The 10,168-nt window shown below is 35.9% G+C and overlaps 1 protein-coding gene across 1 annotated transcript; it reads right to left on the bottom strand.

The window, feature by feature from the left end:
• Window positions 1-7,519: 7,519 nt before the first annotated feature.
• LOC136348069 (insulin-like growth factor-binding protein complex acid labile subunit) lies at window positions 7,520-9,572 on the bottom strand. The gene is made up of 2 exons (XM_066298625.1): window positions 9,378-9,572; window positions 7,520-8,932 (listed from the first exon to the last, which is right to left on the bottom strand). The coding sequence occupies exons 1-2, from the start codon at window positions 9,570-9,572 to the stop codon at window positions 7,520-7,522; spliced, it is 1,608 nt and encodes a 535-aa protein (XP_066154722.1).
• Window positions 9,573-10,168: the final 596 nt, after the last annotated feature.

The raw sequence follows: 10,168 nt of genomic DNA, 5'->3' as shown, positions 1-10,168 counted from the left end.
AACGTTTTTAGTTCCTAAAATTTATGTTCACAATTTATTTTTCTATTATATCTCCGGCAAATATATTAAATATTTTAGATAACTGCAGAGAAATAAATCGGACGGAATTAGATCTGAAGAACGTACAGGCCGAGGAACCAATCTGTTAAGCTCCGCCCAGTTTATCAAACATAAACACTTCAAACTGTCATGAAGAAAAATGCATAGAGATTATTAACTTTATTTTTAAGTAAATCGAAGTTTGGTGAGGTTAAGATTGCGTTTTTGAATAGAAGCTATATCGGTTTGGCAGTCAACGTTTGGATCTCCAAATAATATTAACAAAAAACTGATGTATTTTGATAGAATTAAAAAAAGATTAAAGCTATAAGTGCAAAGCACATCAAAATGAAATGTTTGTTTACATAATATCAAACACAGAATATCATAACTTATTTACTTATGATGTAGTATGTTTGATATGATGTAGGCAAACTAAATTTTGTCGGTTTTACACTTGGATTTTTTTCTTTAAGTTATGTGATAATGGATTAGAAACTGAAAAACCAATGTAGTTTTTGCCGAAAAATCTGATCCCAACTCCATAAAGCGATTTACCCATTGATCTTGAAGGATTAATGCTACAAGTTGCTATTGTCTTATGTTTGTTTATTCTGAATGGTTATACATTTTTCCTTCGCAATTGTCGCTAATAATTTTTCATTGAAAACTCAAATGTAATCTCACGATTTGACAGAATATCGTCGATATACAGTGTGGTCATCATCTATATTGTCGTACGAGTAACTATTTTTATTAAAAAACGTATAGCTCCGATGAAAAAGATGACGGATGTAAGCCCTCTTTTTAACCATCGCAATCTATTCGTGAAGACCTGTTAAGTGACGCATCACGTGGCCTCTATCCCATTTTAATTTATTTATCAAAATGACACCGATCTGTCATTGATATATAGAATATTATCAATGGATTTAGGCAGAATCAAACAAAAAAAAATGCGATTTTTTTCTGTAAATACTGTAAACTTTGGCATTCGTAATACGTCCTCCGCGCTCACCCAACTTATGTCTGTCGGACTTCTCTATATCAGTTTTAGGAGTGAAAGGTGCTTGTAATTAAATCAGAAATATTTCTTACGTATCCGATAATATGTACTATTAAAGGACTTCTCCGGACGCAATATTAAGGATGTTCTCGCTATACTTAGAAACTCTCAACATCGTGATTTCCTCAGGAATTTGAAACCAGCAAGTGGGGAAAAATGTAAAATTCCTTGAACATATACTAATTAAAGGTCGATAATGCATTGGCGCATTTTAATGAATTCACTCACATTACCGCAGGCAGCAGCAGCAGCAGCAGCAGCAGCAGCGGTGAAGAAGACTTTGGCTAAATTTGTTTAGTTTACATTAGGCCTTGCCATTTCTTCGCCGACAAAGAGCTAACTAACCATTCTTCGGCTTAATGAGAACGATTGTTAATTTGGAATCAATTACTTAATTGCGCATTAATTATACATATTCTTTGTAAACATCGGGAGAGAATTTAAAGCGGACAGTGTTTGCACAAAACGTAAAACTCACTCGGCTAATTATATGTCAATATGACTTTATAGCTGAAGCACCAGCGTATTTTGTTATTTAAATACGTTTAAAATCCAATCAATTAACTGACGTATTGACTTTTAAAGAAGCTAAATGCTGTCTTAGCGCATTCCCCGTATTTACGTACGTGTCCAAGAGCCTAGATTTATTAATTGTTTGCTCTATTGGTTCTGAATCCTGATGTTTGGATACCGTCAAAGTTCATAGATAAAAGGTAGTCGCATTGTTGTTACAGTGTTTCGTTTAGATAGCCGAAGCTGGTGTTTACTCGCGCATATCATTACCCAGCAGACGACAGGTTCTATATGGTTCTCTTAAGTACAAACAAAATTTCCATGTATTTATTTTTTTCTTGTTCTTCGCTTGTATGTGCCAGAACTCCTTGTCGATACTCTTGAGACATCTACAAATGCAAAATATTTGAACACTAATTATATCGAGCACCCTGTAGCGGTTTACCAACGCAAATTGAAACATTTCGTGAGTCTTTCGAAGTTGCTCAAAAACCACATATATATATATATATATGATATCACTTAACGATTACTATACAAATAAGAGCAGAATAACTGAAGAACTGCTGCAATTTCGGGTAAAATGGAAACACAGCTGTCACAACCCATGACCGTTCTGAATCCTCTTTGCCTCAGAAGACAATCCCGGTTCTTTTTCCCTTCAACCACTCCACATTTCCGAATGAAAACTTTTTTCCTCGCGTGCTATTAATAATTATTTACGTATCAGACGTAAGTGCTTTTGCCACAAAGGCAGAAAGATTAAATGCTTCATTGCCTATTTCATCAGAAATAAAGATTATTTTTAAATAGACGCAATGAGGTCCGTCACAGTATTTAGATCTTGGAAAATGTGAGATATCTAGAGGTCGTTAAGTGGGCAAACTTTTAAGCAATCTTGTAACAAATGTATTGTACAGGGTGTCTCCAAAAAGGTGCGGAAAAAATGCTTCCACAAATTCCTAAAGCTAAAATATGATGATCTAACCCAACTTACCTCAGTCCAGAAGTGGATGATTTCTGAGATACAGAGTGGCGAAAGTTCAATTTAATTTTTTACGACGTATTGATCTTTGCACACACGAAAATGGAGGTCGTTTTGAACATTCGTTAAAAGCGTTTATTATTAATTAACTTTTCCTTGATAAAACTTTTATCAACTGTTTTTACTAGAAAATAATATTAACAACACGTTTACTTTTTTTCGTAATTTTTTGTGTTACTCTTGTGGCAACGCAATACAATGACGAGTTTGAGTAAGAAATCAAGTTAATTTTCGCTTCAAATCGTGTTCAATTATTACAATTAATTTAGACCTGTTCATACACGAAATGAACTTTTTACATCCAGATATGCCGCAAACGGTTGCTCAAATAACTCTTGCCAGGTGTACCCTTTTTAGGTAAAAGACCTTGGAGAACAATATATTTTACTTAAAAATTTTAGAATTTATTAAATTAAAAACTGACTTCAAATTGAACTTTTGACACTTTGTATCTCCGAAATCATCCACTTTTGGACTGAGGTAAGTTGAGTTAGATCATCATATTTTAGCCCCAGGAACTTGTGGTAGTATTTTTTCCGCACCTTTCATAGACACCCTGTATATTCGGTTAAGAAATTACTTTAATATTTACCGTTTTTCGGACAAGTTGTAGTATTCTTTAAAAAAAAATGAAAAAACTGAGTTAAAAAAATGAAAAATAAAACGAGTTAAGATATTGATGTCTCGACAATTTCGCGGAGAAGACAACTACCAGGGAGCTGCAGAAATTAATCAAAGTCCTCTGAATTCGTCCCTTATATGGTAATGATCTATCGGTAGTTGCTAAAAGACCTTTACGTTTTCATGAAGTCACATATCCAGTCAATGTCATGTTATCGTTCTTACAGAATTTATATCTCCAGTAAAGCATCTGGACGCTGATACACATTAACAAGATTTAAAATGATTGAAAAAAATATAACATAAACATATCCACTGAAACGGGGCAAAAAACCTAGGGCAAAGGTCTGTTTCTAAGTTTTTTATCTTTGCTTTTTCCATGTTTATTTCTTAACTTTATATTCTGTTTCGACCGAGCAGAACTTCATTCTTAAAGCCGGTTCTACAATGCCCTGCCAAAACTGAATATGAGATACCTCGAAATCGACGACAGCCATCAGTCAAAGTGGCGTCTTTAGAACCGAATTATCAAAGTGCTATTAACTTTAGCTACACGCTAATCTCCATAGAAATGCTCAAATTATATTATTATTCCAAAATAATATTATAAGTTCCAGAGAATTTCTGCCCAGTTGAGAATGACGGAGTCAGGCGTTGAAAACTCCTCGTGACGTCAGAGGCTTTTAAATGGAGAAGATTTTGTGTCTCCTGTCGGTGTCGTTTCTGGAGGTTTCTTACTAGAAGAGTGGGTATCTCCAGTTCAATTACCTTGAAAAATTCTATCTTCGTTCCATGCTCAACGAAAGCAAACTTTGATAGATCTGTCAAAATAATCACGTAGATGACGCAGATGACATGAACATAATAATTTTGTGTGCAATTTTGTTGTCACCTGTCACACCTCACGTCAGCTTGCACCCACAAATTCCGTTTTTTCGACACATTCAAATACAGATTTCGATTCGATTTTCCTCCTGCCGCCGCTCTTCTCTACGCTATATTTCTGCACAATCAGTAATGTTATCAATAAACAATAAATTAGAGGAAACCCGTACTCTATACACAGAGTTAATTAGTCCATCAAAATTATTTTAATGTGACAGATGGAGGGGTGCAATTGTCAACAGAACATCATATGCCACTGCAAACAAGGAGGGCTCCAAACAAAATATTAGACAAGGACACATTGCAAAGTGATTGAGTACTTGTTTAGACTACTTAATAATTTATCAATCAGTGATAAAATACTGTTGCGAGTGGTGTTTATCTTCTAATCATCGTGTAAAGTTATGAAACACGTAGTTTCCTATTCCAAAAGTTCTGGTACAGAGGAAAACTTGAACACAACGGGATTTCTAGATACAAATATCGAGTGACATATTTCTATAAACTCATGAATTCGTGGTCGTCATGGAAATTACCTCCTGGGGTTTCGATCTATTGGATCCCAAGCCGCTGGCAAATCTTCGATCTCGCTTGAACTGATATGTTTGGGCCGAAGTGTAGAAATGAACCTGAATCGAATTAATTCTGATTTGATAACGGTACGAAGATATTTTATTCGTTTGTGACAGATTTACCAGAATTGGAAAATAAATAAAGCGCGTTTAATCCTCGACAAATTGACAGTTATTGTTAAAAGATTACCGTTAATGTCTAAATATTTTCTTCGGTGTAATTACAATCAATTACAAGATATTTACCGAGATAAAATTATGTTTTTCCCTTATCAGTATTAAGTTATTAATAATGTTTTAAGGATTACCGGTATTTGATTGATGGTTTATTTTAAAATTCAATCTAATCGCGTAAATAGAAATTAATAATTTTTTAAGTAAATATACGCTTACGCAATCAGAAATCTAAAAGGACGTGAGGATTTCGTTGACATAATTATATCTCTCTGTACACATAGTTAATCGGTGTATAGATTTGAAAATCTGGTCGAAATTTTGCTTGTACAGATTTCATATCCAACGTGGGCAAAGCTGGCTCAACGTTATAAACAACATTTTTTCCGTCAATTCGTCGCAAAGATACCTAGATAACGTGCATATCACACGATCACTTCACAGTAAGCCCCTAAACGAATTTGGATTCCAAAATTACTGCCACATATCTGTGCTCTATGGACTTGCTGCACTCGACACAGAGGAGAAATCACTCGAAGTCCTCTTCGGACTACTTATTTCAGTGCGTATCTATTCATTTAAATGACGGCAATTTTCACCCCGACATGATAGGGCGATGTCTGGTAGCAATAAATCGGGGGGTCGCGGAGGTCATACTACGAAACGAGTGGTATAGGAATAAAATTTTCAATTTGGACTTTCCTGAGATAATATCCTTTGTTGGCTTATCCACATCAAAACTAAAATGTATATCAATATGACGTAAGCAGTACTACTGACGATAAATTTATTTTTCTAAGTTGTCAAAAAAAATCTTGAGTCGAAATGGAAAGGAGCCGTTTGTTTTTCCAAAGGATGGACAGCGAGAGCGGTCGAATTTCATATATCAATGATAACGAGTGCTGGTACGTGTTCATCTTGCTCTTCTCTAAGCAGCTTCGGATCTTCCTTTTGCTCTTGGCGATGTGTTAGCTTCTAGTTACTAGCATGAAATATTCATGGTCCCGTACATAAGAAGAACTCACTTACAATTCAACACGAGAAATTTCTCAGCACTTCTGGCCCGAATTATTGTGAACTCGGGGTTTGAATGATTCTAACATGTCCGTCTTCAATGTAAACTCTATTTATTAACTCGACAAATGAACATAACTACAATTCTCTCTATACACGATAAACTAATTGATGGATTAACTAACAGTCCACTAATATATTAAACACTTTGATATCGCTTATTAAAACGGCCTCGTTCTCATAGCTGTACTAGTGTTAAACTAACTCACTACTTAACAACGGTCTCTCTATGTAGTTAAAGATTCATGACTAGAAGATTTCCTAATTTTCTTTGAAACATGCAATCATTAACATAAACAAACATGCCGAATTGTACGACGTACGTACAAAAGAGCAAGAAAGAAAGAATTTTCTTCGTTTTTGCTATCTTCGTTGGCCGCTCGTCGTAACAATACGTAGAAAGTTAAATTGGTCAGAGAAGTCCATTTTTCTACCGTTGGTTGTCGCTGATCGTTCGTTTTGAAGCATTTTAATTTCGTGAAAGAGGAAATTATATTTTTTTTACAAAAATTCCAAAAACTATTACGTATTTGAAGAGCTTTGAAACTGGAACTCTGGAAAAAATTTTTATTTTGAAATTCGATAGAACCTAGGAAATCGCGACACTGGGCATAAATGCACACAGCTCTAAGGAATTTTTCCCAGTTTTCATCTGTGTTTAAAGGTTATTAGGTAATATTGAAATTAACGAAGCAATTTTGGGAACCTTAAAATGCGCGGTTCGATATTTTTCTAAAAATCTTGAGTGTTTCAAAATTCTCTACGCTCTGACATTATTCAACATTTCTCAAACCTTTGAAAGTCTCGAAAAGTTTCAGAATGACATGATATTTTTCTCGAGAACTTTCTCATGTAATAACAAAATGGCTGCTAAAGTTACACAAATTCAGAACTCGATTCATCAACCATACACAAAATGCAATTTTCTTGTGATGTCTTCATCGGATCGTAGGAAAGATCACGTTTGAAGCTCTTTAGAAAATTTCCTTTTATGTAACTCATGCCACATTGTAGACCTCCCCCGTTCCGCAACAACCCACTCGTTGCGTAAAACTATGCATATCCGAACTAGATACGTAAACAGCTATCATTACTTTAAATTAAATCACACTTTGAAAAGAGTTAAAACTTCAAAAATATACGATTTTGATGCTGTTAAAGTGATATGATTTTTTTTACGCTTGATGACTTTATGCCTCACTGCAGCTCTGGGTTAGATTACCGGAATGAGGTGTAATGGGCCCTAATTCCCTCTGATGCAAATTTTCTGTAAGGAATTGCTTCATGTAGAATTGAATCTTTATTATCAATTTGTGACTCGAAATGAGGCAGTAAAGAAATTGTCCTTTAATTCACACTTTCGCGAATACAAAATTATGGAGTCCTTTAATCACTTTCGAGGTGTTTAAGCTAAGAAACTTGTGTCATGCGTGATCATTTTGGTATTTCTTATGAATAATTATGCTTTATATTTGCAACTTTCTTTATTTGCTCATATACATTTTTGGTAGTTCTGCAGTTCGCACAACCTTACTTTAGCTTTCGATTTAATATGAAGAACTGCACATAAAACAAAACTCCCACAAATACAGAAATCAAGATCACCAGGGTGACTTTCAACGCGATCAAAGTTGAGGAACTTTTGCCATACCTGCTGAACTCCTTCTCAAGATCCCCATCAACGTGTTTAAGTTCGCTCTGCGAAAGTGCAGGACATTTGATGTGGAAATCTAATCTGTAGAGGATATTTTCCTGTTTAAAATACTGTTCAATCCTCCTGCTCTCCTTACAGTCTAAATTGTTGCCACTGAGCCATACTTTGCTTATGCTAGGCAACCGCCTCAGGAATCCAACGAAGTCGAACTCTTGCAACGCATTATAAGAAAAATCGATGGTGTGCACTTGGGGTAAGATTTGTCTTCCACTTATAATTGCGCTTTCTATACGATTATTAGACACATTGATGAGCTTCAATGAAGGCAGGCCTGAGAATACCCCTAAAGGGAACTTAGTTATATTATTTTCAGCCAATTGCAATTCTCGCAGATTGAAAAGGCCTATGAAAAGCTTTGGGAAGACTGACGTCAACGAGTTTCGAGACAAGTCCAGATTTTCGAGATTCTTCAAGTCGTTGAATTGACCTTCTTTTAAAATGGAGTAGCCCAGCATGTTCCTCGAGAGATTTAGCATTCTCAAGGAGTTGGGTGGCCCGATGTTGATATTAAAAAAATAAAGGCTGTTCATGGACAAGTCCAATGTCACCAGACTTTTCAGACCAGTTAATTCTGTGCGTGTGATCATGGTTAATAAATTATTAGATAAAGTTAAGAACTTCAGTTGTCCTAAATTGGCCACAGACCCGTTTAATTCGCTGAGCTTGTTATTGCTCAAATCCAGGTTCTCTAAGTTAGCCAACCCATAAAAAGTGTCCTTATTCAACATTTTTAAATCATTGTTATTCAAATACAACTCTCTAAGCAGTACCAAGTCTTGGAACACCATATCTGGCAAAGGTCCCGTTAAAGCTCTATCGAGAAATATTTGCTTAACCTTCCTGGTTCCGTGGAATGCTCCGGGGTCTACGTGGAAAATTGAGTTGTTGGTGAGATGTAACTCCTCCATAAACACCAATCCAGTAAATGCACTCACAGCTATGGTCTTGATGTTGCTATTTTCCAGAACAAGGGCCTTTATCCTGTTCCCATTTATGTCGAAAGTGCCTCTAGTGATGTTGGAAAGATTGCAGGTGACGCAGACCAATGTTTCATCCAAATGATCGAAGCGGTATGGGGTTTCTCTGAATAGATTCGCAGTGGCATTGATGCAGACTGCAGTGAGGGAACCTCGATACCCGTACTTGCACACTGGGGTTAAAACAGCTTCGTCCTGAGAAGATATTTGGAGGAGGAAGAAGAATTGTACGCTCCGAATGAGAATCTTTCTCTGAAAGGGAAAAAAGTTGTTTAAGTAATTGAGAACTTGGAGAAATGCAGCTATGAGATAAGTTTGTCTTAGCTCTCAATAAAAGTTGATTGAGAAATTTGGAAAGAAGAATGGATTTTTTTCAAAAAATTCTTGATATTGCTCAGAGAATTTGGATAATTGTTTTTAAAAATTTTCGAAATTAGGGATTTCGAATATATGTACATATATTGAATTGAAAAAAATTAATGCAAATCTGAGAAATTTGTGAAACTCTCCTGATTTTCGAAAGTTCCTATATACTCTCCAATACAATTTGACACAAATAGAAATTCTTCGGCCTGAATGTTCTTTCCTAATTTCCTAAAGATAATCTCGATTATTCTTAGGAAATTTTGAGAGTCCTGGAACATCCCCACCCTTGCCGTCGCAGTACCCGTCGCCCCTACTGTGCCCACGGAACTACTTTTAGTCTGAAGAGACAATCTAGAGCTTGTGGTGCTGCAAGATAGGCAAGAGAGGCAGCTTTAAAAATCCGAACATCCCCCGTCCTCTCTTTGCCATTTAATTGACTTGAAGTCTTCGTTGACTTCCAGAAAAAGGAGTATTGGTTCCTAACTTTGAAGACGGATTCGTTATCCCAACAAGGGGGGAACCTCATCGATTGCTCAAGTTAATTTCCGTTGAAATTGATGATGATCTTTTTGGATTCATGAGATATAGGATCAAGTTAGTGCCTATATGTGAGATTTTGAAAATGCTGTGTGGAGATACCTAAAACTGTAGGGTTCGTTGCACTCCGTTCCAAAAATAGTTGGTACCTATTTTTTGTCAATTTTCAAATTTCAAACTTCGATACATCAGGAAGGCCTGGAGCAGTTACCTTAAGAAGTAAACAAACAGACGTTCCAGATTTCTTTTATGTTTCTTGTGATATGGAGATCACATTAGTGTCAATTTTCGCGATTTTCAAACTGCTGTAAAAGGGCCTCTAAAATGGTTATTCAAGGCTCCGGAACCTTCAATAGAGGTATCCAACATTACTGTAGGATCTATATCACTCCATTGAACCCGGTACTTCTGAAAATTACGGGGGGATCTCGATTCTTCTACACTTTTTCCAATTCAATTTAGGCTTTTGAAGGATCTGCGACGGGTGTTTGTCGTCGATATCTCAATTTTTCTAGATCGCCCGTCCAAAACCTGGTCGTGTAGGGACTCACATTAAAGGAATTTTTCTATACTGAATCTACACAG

Source organism: Euwallacea fornicatus, chromosome 2 (genome assembly GCF_040115645.1).
Source record: "Euwallacea fornicatus isolate EFF26 chromosome 2, ASM4011564v1, whole genome shotgun sequence".
Lineage (NCBI taxonomy): Eukaryota > Metazoa > Arthropoda > Insecta > Coleoptera > Curculionidae > Euwallacea > Euwallacea fornicatus.
The sequence above is the reverse complement of the archived record's forward strand: the minus strand, read 5'-3'. Positions and strand labels throughout refer to the sequence as shown.

Coding starts and splice junctions, on each gene's coding strand:
- LOC136348069 (XM_066298625.1), bottom strand. CDS start 9,572: ATGAGGTTCCCCCCTTGTTGGGATAACGAATCCGTCTTCAAAGTTAGG. Junction 8,933..9,377: donor ATTGTCTCTTCAGACTAAAA/GTAGTTCCGTGG, acceptor TTTCCCTTTCAG/AGAAAGATTCTCATTCGGAG.